A 19818-nucleotide genomic window follows, 5' to 3' on the forward strand; every position below is an offset into this window, starting at 1 on the left:
TGTTACATGCACACCTCTTTTCAAGGCAAAAAGAAGATGGCTTAAGTCAGATCTCCAGATTTTTTTGCTTTATCTGCTCACAAGAAGTGCTCATGTTATTAACAGGATCTGTCCTAGACTGAGATACCTATGTGAAGGTTAACGGTTGTTTAAACCTTATAATGCTAAATGCTCTGTGCCAATGAAAAAAAAGGGCAGTATTTCAATTTACAAAGCAAGAATTATTGTGAGGGAGGGAAGCAACAACAAAACATGTTATACATAAACACTGCAGTTTATATAACAGTGCTGAAGCAGCCCAGCTATATCAGCACAGCCTCCAAGTCACACACAGCCACTTTCACCCTGTATACATCCATCCTGCTGCACAAGGAGCACTCCTGTTCCTAATGCTACACCACAGCCACTGTCCAAGCAGCCATCCAATAAGCCCGTGACATAAAAACTGCTTTGTCTGAAATTTAACCTGACCCAGAAAGGGTGTTTCCTGCAGAGAGAAAATAAGGATTCCCTCCAGACTGAATTGACTGTGTAACCTCTGCTACAGAACAAGGGCCAAGAACCGAATAAGCCATCAAAACAGAATAGTCTTCTCTTGTCAGTAGATTCCAGGTCTGGAGTAAAACTTTCAAACAGGTGATAAGGGAAGTTTGCTTAATTATTACATTTACTTGGAGTTGCTCTAAATCTAAAAACCAGTAATTTGGAGAATAGCCTTACCTTTTAAAAAAGTCAACACAGTTCTTTTAAACAGAATACAAAATAACCTCACAATTATGAGAAACATCCTGAATTAATGTTTTCTTCTTACAACACATGCTGCAGTGTGAGCAACAGCTGGAATGTTAGGGTTTGCCTTGGTTTCCTGGCATTTTTCTATTTCTCTCACAAATTCTATATAGCATAAACAATAGTTCCTATCTTAAAAGAAAAGCTTACTATAGCATACTTGATTTTCAAAGCTAAACAAAGAAACAGGCTCAACCCATTTATGTAAAACACCGAGTTTCAAGAATCAGGATTGATTCTCACTCAGTTAATTTTTTCAAAGCAAGACTAGAGCTCAACTTATGCATATTTCACTGAGAAACTAAAATAATCCATTTAAAATACTTTGTCAACATTAACTCTCAAGAAACTGAATGGACAGGAATCCAACTCAAACCAAAAAACAAAAAAGTAAACCCAAAACCCAAGGATATTCCAAATTCAAACTTCAGACTTACCTTGGACACATTGCTGATATAATCCAATTGACAAGCGCTCTCTTTATCTACTTGGTTACAAAGATTCTGTAAAGTGGACGCATATTCTTTATCACTTTTTACTCTCATTACCATAAATTTCTTCACTGTTTCCAGCAGTCGTAGTTCCCAGTCTTGCAGTTTTAATAAAGCATCATGAGAATACTTCAGGTCACCTCCAAACCCCATTTTTTAAGGCACTATATACCAGACAGGGGAAAATAGAGGCTCTTCACCACATCTGAAAGGGAGAACAAGATTGATGAGACAATTATCAAAAGAAAAAACTTCTGGTGAGACAAAGGGCAATTACTGATGCCTGAACCCTGAAATTACCTAATCATAAGACTAACCACACACATTAACTTCCTCAGTGTAAACTGAAAGGAGGTTCAGAGCACAACAAACTCTGGAAAATATTTCAGCCTTAGAATTCCAGTTTACATTTCTGCAAAATCATTCCTTCCTAACCTAAAGTACAGTATGAAAGTAGACATAACAGCATCTAAGACAAACACTTAAGACCAATCTACATATTTAACCAAATAAGCACAGTGTCTCCAGACAAGCTGCCAGCTGCACTTTTCTACTCCTGGTGACCTGAAACATTTGTTTCTCACGTTTACTCTCCTAAGAGCACAGAAAAATCCACATAAAGCATTGCATCTGTGAGAAGTTGGTAACTATTTAGAAGCTAGCTTGCTCCTAAGCCCTGAGTTAACAGGCCATTAAACCTGCAGATTCAACCACCCAAAAACCAGAAAATATCCCAAAGTAGGTTTCCTATCCAACCATACACTAGTCCCCTGGGTCAGAGTTCTTTAGCTCACACCATTTTATCCTAGGACAGGCCAGTCTCACTGTACCAAACTGACATAAAGTAAGATTGATAAACACATAAGATATGCTGCCTTGTGAAACCCTGTAGCAGAACCAATTGTTAGCTCTGAAACACCTGCATCTGATGGTGATAAACACACAGCTACATTGTGGAAGAGCTGAAACCACACAAAGAAGTAATTCCTACACACTCTTGCACAAGGTTTTGTAATGTGGGCTGAACCCTCTTTTCTGTGTACACACCACCCATTCCTATATTAATCAGCTTCAAGTAGGTAAGATAAACTTATATAAACTGCAACCCTTATGTCTGGACTGCAGTGCAGCCACAGCCTGTGCACTGCCTATTCACTAATTCCTGCACTACAGCAAAGTCTTGGTTCTTTTTAACACAGAAATACCAATTTCTTAATATACTTTACACATTACCACTTAAATTAGCAGTGTTCTACAAACATTAACAAATTTATCTTCCTAGCAGTGCATTGAGGGAAGTAGGACTAATATTCTTATTTTGCATTAAGAACTGATACACATAAACTAATGTCAACACTGTGGCAGCTCATACCAATATGTACAAAGCTTAAAGACAGACTTTTCAGTGTGCCTAGCATTTTAGCATGTTAGGTATTCAGAAAAAATAAATATGTTACTGGCTTCAGGGACTGCACAAAATTTCTGAAGATTTTGCAATTTAGAACCTCAAGCAACCTCTGAAAAAAGCCTCATGTACTATGTGTTTATTCTTAGAACACAAACATTGCTACAAAACAAAACAAAGATCCAATAAAGAAAACTAGAACTGTGACACATTACTACATATCTACACAATACAGACAAGTCAAAGCTGTATGAGTAACCTTAAACCTGTAAGCTTTCATAAACTCTTTAATTTGAAACTGTATATTTTAGTCAGAATCTTTCTTGATGGCTAGGAATTCAGTCATACGCAGCAACAGTAAATAGTTTATGTTGGCTGTATTTATGAACTATGTCATTATTAGTAGCATTATGAAAATACCTCCACAGTTAAAATTGAGGAACACTCTTGTAGAACCACAAACATTTTAGCAACATGAACCAAAGAAAAAAAACCTTAAAGTCCCTGTTTATTAACATGACTAAAGCTGCAGTAGTGAATTTTCAATGTCCTTTACATCTAAACCCATTTTTATGACTTTTCATCTTTCTCCTAGCTCATTTTAGCACATTACCAAACTCTCCTAGCAGAATAGCTGTGAGAAAAGATAGTACCCTTGTTTTCTTATATCCAGAATTAGAAGAGATGGAAACTGAGTCTCACAGTGAAGTTCGGCTTTGTATTATGAGTAAACAAATGGCTTGCTTGCTTTTACCCTAGCCTCTGTTTTTTACTGAGAGGCAGTATGGCAAGGGAAGGAGGAAATATTCTCAGCATGTGATATTTCAGTCTGCTTCTAGTGACTTACAAAGGAGATATAGGATTACAAAAATCAATAGAACAAAAGACCCAACAATATCTTACTCCAGCCTGCTAAATTCCTCTACATGAAGCAGTAAACAGATTTTTTTTCCAATTCCACTATTAGATGCCTGGATACATAGGCAAAAATCGTACACATAGTAGACTATCATCTTTGTTTTAAATTATTCCTTTCCCTGTGACAGAAGCAGCACAGCAAAGAATTTTTTTGCAAAAGTGGTACAATTCTGATTTGCTAAAACTAACAAGCACAGAAACTGAGAACTGATGACTCCCAAATGGGTAAGTCAGCTGCCATGTGACTTCCATGTAAATTGAGAACATGTTCAACCAAGACATCCAGCCAAATTCAAGTGCTTTATTTGGAGGCTAAGAAATGGTGAAGAAGTATTCAAGACCTAAGCCACTTGACTAAGCTTAAATTTTGATAAACTAAAAACTAATTCTGTTGCTTTAAACCACTTCTGATTTTTAATGTTTTTAAACAACAGAAAACAGTACAGATCACACAGACATTAATTTGAAGTCAGAACTGTAAGATTTACCGAACACATGAACAAACAAATCTAATTTTCTCTTAAAAAACACAAGCAAATTTTCAAGCAGTGTTCAAAAATACTATGTCTAGCACCAACACAGACAGGTATTTTTCCAAGTTTGCTATGTCCCTCGTTAGTGACCACAGATGAGACGACAGCTGCTCTACAGGGCCAGAGCAATACAGCAGAATATTTCAGTCAGAAGGGACCTACAGTGATCACCCAGGTACAGCAATGCATTTAGATCCGCCCTGTGTCTCCAACCATGGCACCACAAGACATTTAAGAACAGCAGACTAGCTGGGCTGCTATTCATGGTGTGATTCTCCTTGTGCTTCCCCACATTCACAGCTACTGGATTATGGGATACTAATATTCCCATATTTTTTGGCTTTACCACACAACACTAAAACACTCACACTGAAAGACAAAGATTCCCTGACAGATTTTGTAATCACAGACCACTGGCAAAAAAAAATCAGCAAAACCAGCAAAATCTGAACCCAGAAAAGATTTAATGTGGAACTGGTATGAGATATGAGGAGTTTGAACAAGCATACTTTCTTCTCTAATGTTCAAAAGATGAAAATACAGTGTGAATGCTATTCTGGGGGAAAAAAATTCTCAAAAAAACATGGGAGAGTATTTTATCTTAACGGAAAAACCAGAGATGGCATGAGGTTTTAAAACAAACTAGACAGAGAAGTGATAATAACAAACACGATATGCTAAATTCATACAGAAATAGAAACCTTCAGGAATTGCTTTACTCTTACTGTGAAGAGATTTCTTCTGCTTCTGGCAGATATCCATGAGGTTTATCTCTTTTTCCATATGTGAACATAGCTTGCACAATTTGACATGCCAGTGAAGTTTCAAACAGAATTGCACCACATCTCGTAAAAGCAATAAAATACCAGTACCACCAAATAAGACAAATGAGCTTCAGCTATTTTTTTATATTTTGAAATATAAGATATATATATAATATCTTAGAAGATATGTAATATCCTATATTATCTATTACAGACATAGATACAGATGGCTAAAAAAATTACTGTACCTGTATATTAGTCAAAAAATATTTGTTAAACTTAGGAGTAAAATGCATCTCACAATCAATTCCAAGAAAGTAGGACTTACATTCGTTACAGTGTTACGCTCAAAACAACGAACTAATCACTCACAGGAAGTACACACTGAATGTACATTCAATAATATAGCGTGAATGAGCAAGCAGATCTCAACCTGTTCTAAATTTAAGCAGAGTTACCAAAGACAATTTAAAATTTCTGTCAACCATCAACACAGTGGTGCAGTCAGATTCAAAACAAATCAATGTTAAATTTTTTCAGCCAAACAGTGAGAAACTTCAAGGAAGTTGCTGGTCACATAATCCTTCAACATTGTAACACTCCCCTCAGGAAATAAAACCAGCATTCCAGTTAGTCATGCTGCTGGATTCCAGCAGCACCTCTGAAGAAAGTAGTTTCCATAACCCATATACGTTTAATTTAAAGACTGCAATCTGACTGTGACACAGGAAAGTGGCCACGCTGTCAGACCAAAGGTCCTGCGTCTGACACTGACTGAAATCAAATGAGCAAGGAAGAACAGAGCAGATACAATGCAACACTTCCACTTGTAACAACTGGTGTCTTCCGCTACATATTGCCATCACTTATATCCAAGGCTGTGACTTTATAAACTTAAAATAATGACGGATCTAAAGTTGGAACTTGTGGTTTCACAGTACCATAACAAGGTAGGCAACTAAAAAACCACAAACCCAGAAAGCACACCTGGCCCCCAGCTAAATTTGGAATAGGAAAGCACATCACAGATCTGGATTCTCCCACTCTTCATATGCTGACCATGAATTTAGATTACTCCTAATCTGCATGGGCTCCAAATCATAGAGAATACAGCATGTCTTTTATTCTGCAAACACTTTCTACAAACATGAAAAATATTTCAAAATCAGAAAAGAAAGAGGATTTGGATTCAGGAGACAAATCCTTAAAATCAAGGCTTCTATACCAAACTAAAAGCGGTTTTACAATAGATTATGAATTTGTTAGACAGTCCTTCTCAATTTCTCAATGTGAGGCTTACAATAGTTATATTCCATTAAAATAATGAAATAAATAATTCTTAGTGTTCCATCCACACCTTAAACAAAAATTAGACAGTCAAACAACTGACATTTCTGTTAGTATAGGGTCCATTCCTGGAATGCACAAGACCATGAAAAACAAAACACATACATTATCTACCCTTTGTGCACACTAATCTCATATTAATAAGATCATTTTTGTATGCATAGATATGATGCATACAACATAAACTAGTAAAACCAACCCTTCTGCAGAGCTTTTGTCAACAATAAACATCTGAAGGGGTAATAAAAGTTTGCCTGATTATTTCAAAGCTGATTTGAAATACTGGTCCATTCAAAGCAAAGCAGTCACCTAATTTTCAGGAAAGCCCCTCCGCAAAGCATAACTTAGCCCACATACCTTAAAAGTTTTCCTTCAGAAATGTCCTTTAGTACAGTTTTCCTATATCAGCAGCTACTTCCTCTGATTTTCACCTACTGAAAGATACTTTTTTTTTTCTTTTCTGGGGACTCTGTGAAAGAAAAACATATCAAACTTCTTTTAACTATCTCACCATTTTCAAATACATTGCAAAACTCAAACTTAGGTAAGTTGCCCTGCATTTTGAGATTACCAGAGGCCAGCTTTAAAAAAAAAAAAAAAAAAAAACAGACAGTACAACTAAAAGAAAAGAGCAGATTTCTCAAATGACTGCTAGCAATAGTATATATCACTTAATACACATAATTTTGAATGAAGAAATAATTTTGTCTCTACACATGTAAGAGAAGATTTTTCTTTAAGTTCTTAGAAGTTTTTTATGACAAGTGTACTGTAGCTGAAAAATTAGACAATTTTACTTATTTATGAATCTTGCCCTTGGTAAAATGAAAACAGAAACCTATTAAGGAAAATGAAAGCACAGAAGGCCAAAATTTGTCATATGAAAGACCAAGTTAGTAGTGGTAATTTCATAAGAGTGGAAGAAAACAAGTGGCAACGAGAGAAAGGAACCACTCAAGACACATACATTTCTGTCTGGCTCTAACTTCTCTAAGATCTAGAAAAGTAGGAGGTCAGGAAGTTAGGATGACTAGCAGGACCAAAACTTCAAATCATAAATCTGGACCACAATTTAGGTGAAGCAAAATGACACAGAAGGTTTTGAGGGTTTATATTAAGAAAAAAATATGTTGGGTTTAAAGAATTATAAAGAACAAGCTTTGCACACAACTTACAAGTGTAAGGTATACTGTATAATCTCTGTGTGTGGACCCATGATAAGCATTCACTCACAATCTCACACCACAATGTCCAACTTCAAATGAGACATTCCATAACAGTTTAGCAATGCCCTCATAGGAAAAAACACATAAAGCAAAACTGAAAGAAAGACAAGTGTGTAGGGGTGAAGAAAACAAAACTATTTTCAAATTCTCCATTATTTAAAACAAAGCACTGCTCACAGACACATTCATAAAACCTTGAGAAGGGACAGTCTTAGCTCACATTCAAGCAGCATTATTTAGTATTCCCTTCTGGTTACTTAGTATGTTTGAGAAACAAAGAACTGCCTAATATAAATACAAAACTTCTATTCTCCATGACCAAAAATAGAAAAGACTAAGTGATGCTAAGATTCAGGCACTGAAAAGGATCAGCAAGTAGATACGAAAGGAGAAAAAAAAACCACAGGAGGTTACAAGCATTATAAAATTAATCACATTTCTAAGAAACAGATATAAAATAATCTGTTCCAAATTTGCACAGCCCAAGGGTAAGTCTCCACTAGCAAAAAAGTACAAGCAAGAGCAAAACATTAGAGTAAATTTGGCTCATCTTACTAACATAAATACAAAGTGGGTAGAAGAAACACCAGTCACTGGACAGGAACATAAATCCTAATCTCCATTCAAATGGGACTCATGAAAGTGGAACAAATACCACCACCAGCACCTGGGCACATTCAAGTTTCATGCAGATGTGAAGAACTGCTTGTGGTAAAATGAAGCCCATAAAAAAATTCCATTTATCAAATGAAACAACAGACTGGAGCCACTTCAACACAAAAAAGTTCTATCTTCTGCTCCCTGAACACAAACAACAACACACCTTTATTTCTCTTTTTAAAGAACTGAGCTATCACGTATTTTGGAGTGCAGAATTTTGTCAATAAGAAAACTAAACGCAAACCCCACTTTTCTTTAGAATTCCTGTTACTATTAACTTCTTACCTATGTGCATTTTTTCATCTGTACACAGGTCATTAGTAGAACTTAAAGCTGGTAATGCAAGTCCAATACAGGTCTAATTGACAGGCATAGACTAGCTAGTACATGGAATCATAATAAAAGCTTTCCAGTGAATTGCGCAGCCATCTGCCAGAAGGCAATAAAATCTCACAATATGTCCACTGTTATTTCTGAGCTCAAACATAGCAGAATCTGATAGTTACAAACATCTTGCTACCTCAATGCAATAATTCACTAGCTAATGAAGGTATAAAAGACAAACTTATACGATGATAAAGACAGAACAGAAAACTTAGATGATCTGTTGTTTTCTGAAATTACTAACAAGACAGTTAAGGCCAATCCCCAAATCAGATCCTCTTCAGATTTAGGATATATAACGCATTTTCTAAAAATGAAGCACCCAAGAGGCAATTAAAAATACCAAATTATCAGTAAGAATTCACCAGTCCAACACTTGAGCCAAAGCATTGAAATTTCCAAAATATTAATTCTGCAAAAACTTGGGCTTAAGGTGAGCCAAGCAAAGAAGTATCAAGAGAGGAAAATAAATAAATTTTTCCTCAGATAGGAAAAGGCAATCAGAAGCACAACACAGTCTGACTCTGATACTGGTGGTTAAAACCATGCCTAAGAATCTGTAGACTAGAATAAATCAAAAGAAAAAAAGAACAACGCAGCTTTTACAGAGCAAAATCATGTTTCACAACTTGAAGAGTTCTATGAAGGCATCAAGGATCCTGTGGGAAAAGGTGTTGGAAGTAGGAAGTTTCTGCTGATGTCTCTGATAGGAAGCTACTAGAGAACTGAAGACCTTGCAGGGTAAGATTAAGAGACAAAGCCTGACAGGGGAAAGAGCTCAGAAGCCTCCATAATCTGTGCCAGGACTTGGACTGCTCTTCAGAATGGTTACCTGCCTATACATCATAACAGAAGCATCTGTGCTTTATACAAAATTATTCTGATTCACCAAAACCAACAAACCATTACTAAACTTGCAAAACCTCAGAACACTGAGCAGCAAGCACAGAAAGCAGCAGATGAAGTCACATGTCAATAAATGCCACATAATACACTGGGTAGGAGTTATTAAATAACAGTGCCAGAAAAAACTGTAACAGAACACATAGCTTCAAAAACATTTGTTCAGTGCTTTCAAGCACCCAGGTTAGAAACCATCCAGAATATTAAACTATTTTTTAATGAAGGGAAGGGAAAACATAACATAGCCTTATGCTGCTGATAGATTAGTGGTATCCCTGTATGTTGAAGTTCTTCTAGCTAAAGAAAAACTTAAAGCACAAAAAAATATATAGATAATATTGATCATGGCATGGAGCAGCTTACATATAAAGAGAATTTTTAGCTCACAAAAAATGTAAGAATGACAGGTGTAAGATCAAAGTACACCAAAAGAAAAATCATTGTAGCACAAAGTGATATGCTATGTCAAATGCCTGAAGTGTTTTCCAGAAGAACTCGAGAACATCAAATGAAATTTTTAAAAAGTTGCTCTTATGTCCTTCTTTGCTCAGAAAATAATTAGATAATTCAATGCCTAAAGACATTTCTGAGACCATGAAACAAAAGTACAAATTTATCATACAAATTCATTTTAAAAACAGATCTGTAGAACAGTAAGAGTTCCATCTCAAGATGTCTCTAAACTGTAAAAGCAAAACAGGAACTACTAGTCTATATTTATGCCAACAGCCCCTTCTTATCTGACAGTAGCAAGTACTAAGCTACATGGATTTTACTTGGTCAGGCACTAACATCCTCAAACAGTGCACTCTCACTCTTCCATTCGTACACCTGTAGAAAGACCACATTTTTTCTTAGCAGCTCCTGCAGCTGTGATGTTATTAAAAATAAATGCAAATAAGAAGTAGTGGGCTTCATCAAAGAATAGGATTTACACTTAGCAGCAATCCAAAAAAAAAAGTGAAACAGACAGAAGCCCAAAAAGACAGCCCCCAGATTCTCTACCTAGAATCATAAGACAATTCTAATTTTTTTCTATCTTCAATCTTTCCTTTTAAACCACTTTCTAAACCACTGCTCTCCTCTGAACACCCTGCAACTGGTCTCCATCCCACATAAGAAGTCAGAAGCTGAAACTGTAGGACCAACTGTAAGACCAACCAACTCTGACAAGAACAAGAAATTAGTTCAAATTACTTTCAAGCTCCTTGCCCATGTGCTTACCCTCTTTCTAACAACTTGATAATATATCCTTATTTGTTCATTATCCAAAAATTCATGTTCTTTTTCCACGTAACTTCATCTTCCACCACCACATATCCACTCTGTCCAGCCTACAAACAGCCAGTGAGCTTTCATACTCACTGACCCCTGCTTTGTTCCAGATGACATCTTCCATTTTCCAAGACTATTTGAAACAGTAATCTCATTCTCCTCCCCATCTTCAGCTGTTTGCTACTTCCCATGGCCTGGTAACTTGCTCAGCACGTTCTTTATCATCTCAGGCCTTTTGTGAAAGAATGGGCAAAGGGTAGAGCTGACATCTGGTAGCAAACCATGCACTAAGTGCTTTTTAGGTGCAGTTACTTAACCAGCTTTGTTTCCACCTGACAGAAGTTTCTACCTTACAGTCACAGCTAAATAGCAAGACTGAATCTCATCAGGCAGACAAACAAGAAGGTGAAGGCAGATACAGGTTAAGAAGAGCTAGTCCAGCTGACAGAAGTCACATCCTGTCACTAATGCTTCAAGACTCTTCTCTTGTCTTGTTGACTCTGAGAAAGTGACAAAATGAGCCACACACCCTTCTTTTGCTTTCAAAGCTAAACACACCTAGTTTCCCATTACCTTTCATAAGTTTACAAGAAAGAAAAAGCTTTCCTTCCTCTATTTTTCCAAGAATTACACTTTCCTTAAATTCAGCTCCAGGACTCAAAGAAAGGCAGAGAAAAGCATGGCCTCAATAGAGAATTCCTGACTGACAAATTTTTACTGACCTCTCAGCTCTGCAGTGTTCCAACATGTATCACCACACTAGATCCTAAAAGAAAAAAGGATTGAGCAGGATAAGGCTGCTAAAAGTGACTATCACAGGGCAGGTACTGTGCATCTCCAGCCTGGTTAACCAATTCTACCAGCTAAAGAGAAAGACTTCCAGAATTACTAAGAAATACATAATGTTAAAATGTCCAAAAATTGGCCACAATTTGAAAACAGAATAAAAAATACATCAGTGACTCAAGCTCATTTAAAGTGTGTACTATACAGTGTATTAAAGAAACCTCTGAGCAAAAAAAAAGAGAAGCTAAAGAAAATTAAACTATTGCATTTTCAAGGGATTTCTTGTCTTGGACAACTAGTGAAGGTAGAAACTTCTCGAAAAAGTCAACACTGAAATTAAAAAGTACCTGTAGTAACCATCTCAAATGAAGCATGTTAACTTATATCTTTGCTGATTTCTCTTAGATATTTAGATTTCAATTAGCTACCAAGTTCTTTAGTCAGAAGGAAGGAAGCAGTCTCCTGTATTTGAAAAAATACCCCAAACCTCTGAAAGCAGCATTTCACATCCTGGTATCCATCACCAGTCTCGAGATGAATACATAGCAAGTCAGAAGTACACACAAAGCCCACATGCAAATCCTGAGTCCCAAGGCTGCCTATGTAAGCATAGCTGCCTATGTAAGGGGAACAAGATTGAAGAATACTCCTACTGGGGGCCTCTCACCATCACAAAGCTACACCTAAGACTTCTCCTGAAGACTTCAGGTCCCAAAATTCACTGGCTGCTGCCATTGCACATTTCAGCTTAGAAATCCAGAGTACTACCAGAAGCTTCTCCCAGTAGCACTGTCTTAGCTCTCAAGATTCAAGAACAGCCATAGAAAAAGATAAATCCTCAGGATGTGAAGTACTTTATGAAGTCTAGAGACATTTCATTTCTTCCTATGGCCCAATATCAGCCAGAATGTCTCACTTCAGACAAAACAATTAGGTAAGACATCTGCCATTAGTCTGTAATAAATGACAATGTGGTCTCCTCAGGAGAAACATAATCTAGTTCCAAGTATTTATTGCTCTTTGGAAAGAAACTGAAAGAGCAATCAGGATGTTTCTTCCTCTTGCCTCCTTCATTAAACTAATCACATCCTTCTGGTTCATTAAACCTTCTACTTAGTTAACTCACTGTTCATTTAGTCTTCTTGGGGTCACTTATTTCCTTGGCATGATTGTACCACATTTAATGTAGTTTGATTACACAGTATTTTGTACAGAAAATACTAGCCATGAGGACCATAGGTCCATGAGACAGTTCTGTCTCTTCCTAACTACAGATATTCCAGGCTGTTGCACTGCGGGAGATACAACCTCTCCTGTGGTTCAGTGAAAGGTGTTGCCTCAAGCCTCTGTTTGCTGCACCTGAACTGACTGCTCCTTCTCATCTCCATACAGTGATAACTCTCTGTCTTAAATGGGACACAGTTACTCTCACCAGAAATGCAAATGACTGAAAGATGCATTTGTTGAACCTTCTTATATGCTTTAAGTGTGTAACAAATTTTATTACATACATTCTAGAGATATACACCAAAATGTAAAACCTACCTATTCTTTTCTTAGTTCCAGTCAGTTCTGTTTGGGTTCATCAGCCATCCTAGCTAAAGAACATTCCTTCTGAAGAATATTACTCTCATTTGAAAATGTATGAGCTTTAACTAATGGATGCTTTTACAAACAAGTAAAAGTGGTAGAGACTTAATCTTCCAGATGTCTGGACAAGTGATCCTGAAGTGCACATGGCATGACTGGAGTCTTCACATGGAAATTTATTTGCATACATAAGATTCGGCCTATCTGATCTTTATTGCACTAGATTATTATTTCATATCCAGCCTTTCCTTCTGCCGCCCAAAAGTGTTCTTTCCAGAGATTATACCAGGCAGCCAATATTTCAGCTAAAAGGACAATATTCTTCATAACATAATGTCATTCAGAAACAAGTTAGAGATGACAATATTGTTGTACTGTAGACAAGGGTTATTTAGCTCCCTCAGAATTCTTGTCTTACTGTACTCTGAGATACCTAAAGGGAATTTGACTGCATCTCTAAACCAGAAATCCCAGCTTAATCTGAGAAAAATTCTGTAGAGAGACACAAGCCACACTATTGTAATGGCCAAATGTTGATAACCATCTGCTTAATCAGAGCTTTGGAAATGGCAGCTCCCCCCCCACCAAAAGCAGACTGACCACACCCACACTGCTAACCCCTACAGCCCCACTCAGGCTCCCCAAGCCTGGATGGGGTGACTGGTGATGAAATACCAGAGCACAAGAAATTGCTGTGTCACAGCCCACTGGACTGATTTTTTGCACAGGGTATGCACTGCTGCTTCCCGGAAACATGAGGCCTTGGGACACAAGGCATACAAGGACAGGATACCTCCTGAAGACTGTTCTGCAAAGGGCACAAATCTCCTGCAATGAGTTCCCACATTGTGTCTGAAGCAGAGCCTGGAGTAAACTGCCATCAGTTGGCTTCCCTTCAGAGGATACCACCTGGCTCCAGAGAAGGAGAGCTGGAAGCTAGAACACAACAACTGACTCTAACTGAGATTTTGACTTCAGTAAGAATGACATATAATTACCTTCTCTCATTAAAAAAATCATTTAGATAAATTAGATTATCTGAATGCCAATTAAATTTATTAAAATAGTAGCTTCAAATTTACTTAACACATTCACTGATGAGAGATTTTGCGCTCCAATTTCAACATCCACCTAATCCAAAAGGCAGAACTGGTATTGTATAGCTTTCCTCTATCTTTGTTACAGACCCTATAGAACTGCTTGCTTTTTCAGATGCTCACTTCAACTGACACCATGTTCTCTGTATTTGGCATTTTCTTTTATCTGATTAACTTCAGTTTATCAACAATATAATGAAAATTTCAGAAAAGTTGGGACGTAACACAGCATTCACAGCATTGACATCCAACAAATATACCTAAAATAAACAAGGATGTGTTTATCTGATTCCATCTTTTCTATTTTTTAACCAGTAAAAAGCTGCTGTAAAGTTGTATGATTTTTCTTAACATTGCAATTATCACATTTTTACAAAGCTTGTCATATTTTTTGAACTTAACCACTTTGCCTGACTGTAACCCTTATCTGTACTTCCTGAAACTTAGAGAATAAATGCTGCAGCTTATTATTTTACACTCATGAACATTTGAAAGCAGAAGCCACAACTAGGAAGTCAGATGCTATCTGAAAGACACATGTAATCTAGAAAGGAAGCTTTAGCATAATTCTAAAAAGCTGTACTTGAGCAGACACAATAGTAATACACTGCAATGATCATAATTTAACAAATTTATACAATGTAACAGCAGATAAAACAAGCTTAATATATTCAAAAATCAGGATTTATCCTATGATGCTACTCCTACTTGTTTATATGTTTACCAAAGGTAAATTTTGTGATTTACAAGTGTAGCAGCTAACAACACCCACCAGCTCAGCCATTATTAATAGGTTATTTGCCTGAGTATTAAAGCACCAAATATTCAATGAAATAATTCCTGTCTTATTAAATAACCATTAAATCTATGTCCTTTCCAGCTCTCTATTACAAGAAAGAAAACAACTTATAACTGCCACTCTCAATTCAAACAGCAAACATAACAAATGTGATGACAGACAATGTAAGCTACAATATGCTGTCAATGTATGGAGTAAGATTTTCCAAATTTTCTAAAGCAAAAAGTTAGGCATAAACAGAACTGAAAAAAGGCAGCAAAGCTGACAAACGGAGTACGAAATTAGGACTCACAAAATGAGGATGCAAACCCAAATTCCACCCTCTTTGGAATATGCACTATGTGATTGTGTAATTACTTTCATAGAGCTTTTCTCCAGAAATGCCCAACCCATTTATTAGAGAGGATGGAGTGCTCTGAGTATGATTCAGCACTCTGTCAGAGGGGCTCATCTTCACGACTCTTATCAGGCTCATTGCTATAATTGTGTGTCTCCCATTTACTAAACAGGCAATTTCAAGGAACAAATGACTCATGATTAATGCACTTTAACACTGCTCTGGATTTAACTTCTACTTCTGGCAAAGAGTGCTCATGTAATACGCAACAATTCACAGACTATTCACAGGTTGCCACTACTTACAAGATAACTAGTTTTTCATTAAGTCTAAATTATGGTAATTTAGTTTTATGCTTAAGCGTAATTTCTAAACGTCTCAGCTCCTCATGTTGAAATAAATCACTCACAGAATCACAGAATGAAAAAAAAAAGTTGTGAGACTCTTAAGATTAAGTAAGACAATTTCAAGACAGCTACCTGTCTTCAGACCAAGACTTGAATGCCGTATTGAAAAATGCCAAATACATGAGAACCATTAAGAACTTATTCATTAAGTATTTTCTTACTAGCTCATACTAAGCGGACTACAGTATTCTGCAGGCAGTATTGTACAGCATACCTAAAGAACAGATTAACAGCATACACATGATTGTTCTATTTCCCCCTCAACAGCTGACAGCATGTGTTTGTCGTAACAGGGGGCTACATGGCAGAAAGCTCTCACAGTATGCAATTAGTGCTGTTACTCCACATTCACGCTGTCAACAACCTGAAGGAATTATCTGGTCCAAGCAGTAACTGTGCCCTGAGCAGAAAATGAGAGCAGCCATACCAGATATGCTAACAAAATATCCTTTTTGCTCAAGGTGCAAACCCACAACATCAACGACGCTCTAAAGAGCCAACTAGTACACTCCAAAGATTAGTAATTCTGTGAAACCCATACATGGCGACAGAAATCAGACACTGAACCGCAGTAAAGTTATAAGAACAGAGGGTTGTCTCTACAAACTGCTAAGGCACCCATCTGAGTATTGTAAGCAGGTTAGTAAGAAACTCAGATATGAAGAAAAAAGTTTGAAATTATATGTGGTTAAAGCACCTGGCATTTTCTCTCAAGTGTAGAAAGCAGCAATGCAAGGGAAGCTGGTTACTATAGAGCAAACAGAAATCTGAAATCCAAAGTAGAATGATGTCATGAGGTACAGTTCACTCACTCAGATTAAAAACAGCATTAAGCCCTAAATTATTGTGAATTTATTTTTAATATCATCAGGGAAACACACAGGAATTTTAAAATTCCATATTAATTCAGACTCCTTACACTGAACTGAACTCTGCACCTAAACTTGAAAGAGAAAATAGAGAAGAATTACCGTAATGGTCAAAAATATGATTTCATGCTACAAGCTGACAGCAATCAAAGCCTTCCATCCAGTGAAGCTGTTCCACAAGAAAAAAATTATAATTCCCTAACACAAACATAAACACCATTTTAGAAGGACTCTTGCTGGTTTTTAAGAATCCTTACCAGAACTCTCTATGTACTGAATGATACCATACACTCTTAAAATAAGAGGTGACTATCTTCTCTCAAACCCTGGAAACAAAGCTATGAATTTCACTGATTCACTACTGCAAAAAAGTTTCAAAAATACACCTTTGTAAAGAAATGCTAGATTTACCTGACACAAATGATAAACAGCATAGACTTCCTGCATATTTTCATGCTCCAAATTTTAAATCCTTTAACTCCCTAATAAAATGGTGAATACTCAACAATTTCAAGACTATCTCTACTGTAGAATAAAGCTCTCCACTAGGTTTTTGAAATCTATTTTCACAAGGCAAGTACAGCACCAATATAATTAGGGCAAGACTAAGTGGACAGTTTTATCTTAGAACACGAGCATCTATGCAGTTTACTTCCCAGTGGAATGCATTTAGTCTTTCTTCCCTTACATCTCTGTTTCTTCTCCCCGCCAGCAAAAAAGTCTCTTTTCCTAGAGCTACTTCCCACACACTGCAAAAAGAACCTCCTCCTTGCAAAGTGATGACCTCATGCTCCTAGCCCATCTCCTTCTATGGAGCAATTCTGGACTTGCTGCCAGCTCTCTCCGCCTTCAGCCTGACATGGCAAACATATCTTCCTTCACCCTGCTGTTCCCAGCTGAGGGAACACTGAGGACAGGCGGCAACTGGGAGGTCAGAGCAGGCAGGGAGAGGGGATTTCCCAAGGACAAAGAACAGGCCACCAGATGCCAGCCCCGCTCTCCTACCACCAAAGCACCTCTGCTCGCCACTGCAGCAAGAATGACACTGAACTCTGAACATTTTAAGTATGGAAATGCATCCCATGTTACCTAACTGCAGTGCACCTCCTGAAGGCAAACCTTTCTTCCCTTTTATGCTCTTAGTTAAATACCTCTAATCTAGTGAAGCAAATGTCACTCCCCCTCTCTTAACAAAGGCCCATCTCACCTTCGCATCACTAAAGTTCTGATTTTGAAATTGGCCCGACATCCTGTGCACACACTGATACATTCTTTTATCTTTTTTGCAAGTTAATCTTTAAGCTCCATCAAACAACTCCAGAGGAACTGAAAATTTCTATTCTCTATACTCTGTTCACTGCCTTCTCTAGCCTGTCTTGCTTTCAAGTATCATAATTATTCCTACATGATCACTTTATACACTGGCAATCCAAATACCAACTGACAAAGGACAAAGGACTCAGCTGTGACATGAAGTTACAGTTGTAGAAAATCAGGAAATCTGATGGATAACTCAGCTTTTACTCAGCTAGTAAGTGACACTGTACATAGGAGACCTAATCTTCTCCCTCAATGAAATATCTCCAAAGCCCAAGTTTACTAGGGTTAACATTCCGCACACGTGTATTTTAAAGTTCTAATTGTACTGACAATTTTTGTCAACACATTACAAGGAATTTGTAAGAAGAGGGAACAGACCTCGGTCTCACCAACAATAATCATTACTCTAACTCAACTTACAATGTCCATCATTTGCAATTTGATTTGACTGTGAGCAGATGATGTGTGAATGCCCCACCTCCCTGAGATTCTCAAAGACTACCACTTACATAAAATAAACTGTAGAAGCAGTCTCCTTGTTAGGTATTGTAAACAAGTAAAACTAACTTATTTTAATAAACTTATTTTAATACCCAATATTTTTTTTGGTCTAGTTTCATGCATCACCCATCATTTTTCACACTGCAACTTCTTGAAGGAATCTGCAGTACAACAGAGCAGACCACCAAAGCCACTTTGAGCAGGTCTGTTGCAAAGCAGGAAAAGTTATTTCACGTACATGAAAAGCAGTGATACCCTCCTGCAAAGAGAAAATGAGCTGGCTTGTTTTAAAGGTCTTATAAAACCCTGGTGCTCAGACAGATGTGTCATTTTAGGGATGTGTATGCTCATGTGAAGTCCAACCAAAGAGAAACATACTCCAACATGAAAAGGGATGTTTAATGCCCACTCGAACACCAAATATAAGTATTCGGTACACGTGCAAATCCCACAATCTCAAACACACAAAGCATCAGAAGGCACACGAAGAGCGCCAGGGCAGCGACGCTGACAAGGCCTCACCGTGCAGGCTCCAGCACTAAGGCACAAGTTCTCGCAGGCGGCCGCTGTGCTGCACAGAACTGTCAGGCGGCACCAAGGAGGAAAGGAACTCAAAACCCCAAACCGCCTCCCGGGGCTGCTGCATTTATTTGGAAGCAGGGATGGTCACACATCGTACCTCCTGCCGGTGGCCGGCGCGTCCTCCCATTACTCCCAGCCCGGCCGGAGCACGGGAGGGGAACAGACACGCCCGGCACCGCCGGACCGGGGCCGAACCCGCCCTCTGCCTCCCCCCCGGCCGGATCTCGGCGGCGGACCCGGGGAGGGGCGGGACCCGCGCCCGCCGCGCTGCCCCTGCCCCGCCGGGGCGGAGCCGCCGCCGGGCGAGCGGCGCCTTCGACACCTCCCCGCGGGACGCCACCGGGACGCGACCGGATGCGGCCGCCGCCGCCGCCCCGGCACAGCGGAACGCGAGCGGCGCCGCTGCCCGCCCCGCCCCGCCCCGCCCGCAGGTAGAGCCGGCGCGGGGCCCGCCAGCGTCCCCCTGCCGGCCGGGGGTCCCAGGGGTCCCGGCGCTCCCGGGGGTCCCTGGCCGGGGCAGGGCAGGCGCGGCGCCGGCGGGGCGAGGGCGGCCGGGCCTCTGCGCGGGCGCGGGCGGTGCGCGCGGACCGTCCCTACCTGACAAGCCGAGCCCCCTCCGCCGCCGCGCGCGTCACGGGCCCGCCCGCGCCGCGTGACCCCGCGCGGGCCAATGCGCGCGGCGCCGCCCGCCGCCCCGCCGGCCAATGGCGGCGCGGTCCGCCTCCCGCTGACGCGCGCGCGGAGGGGCGGGGAGCGGGGGCGCGCTCCCGCGTCAACGCCTCCCGCGCGCCTCCGTCTCCCGGCAACACTCTCCGCACCTCACCGCGCGCCCCCG

General features: G+C 39.2%; 1 protein-coding gene across 2 annotated transcripts in view; it reads right to left on the reverse strand.

The window, feature by feature from the left end:
• Positions 1–19601, reverse strand: part of FER (FER tyrosine kinase) — a 158011-nt gene extending 138410 nt beyond the window's left edge. The window contains exons 1-3 of one of the 2 annotated variants that reach the window (XM_059491723.1): positions 18924–19018; positions 6605–6716; positions 1227–1485 (exon numbers count right to left, since the gene is read on the reverse strand). In XM_059491723.1, coding sequence (XP_059347706.1) covers positions 1227–1433 — 207 coding nt within the window. In that variant the 5' untranslated portion in view covers positions 1434–1485; positions 6605–6716; positions 18924–19018. Of the gene's footprint in view, positions 1–1226; positions 1486–6604; positions 6717–18923; positions 19019–19580 lie in introns of those variants that run through there. The other variant, XM_059491724.1, reaches the window with a different exon arrangement.
• Positions 19602–19818: the final 217 nt, after the last annotated feature.

The sequence above is a fragment of the Ammospiza nelsoni genome, chromosome Z (genome assembly GCF_027579445.1).
Source record: "Ammospiza nelsoni isolate bAmmNel1 chromosome Z, bAmmNel1.pri, whole genome shotgun sequence".
Lineage (NCBI taxonomy): Eukaryota > Metazoa > Chordata > Aves > Passeriformes > Passerellidae > Ammospiza > Ammospiza nelsoni.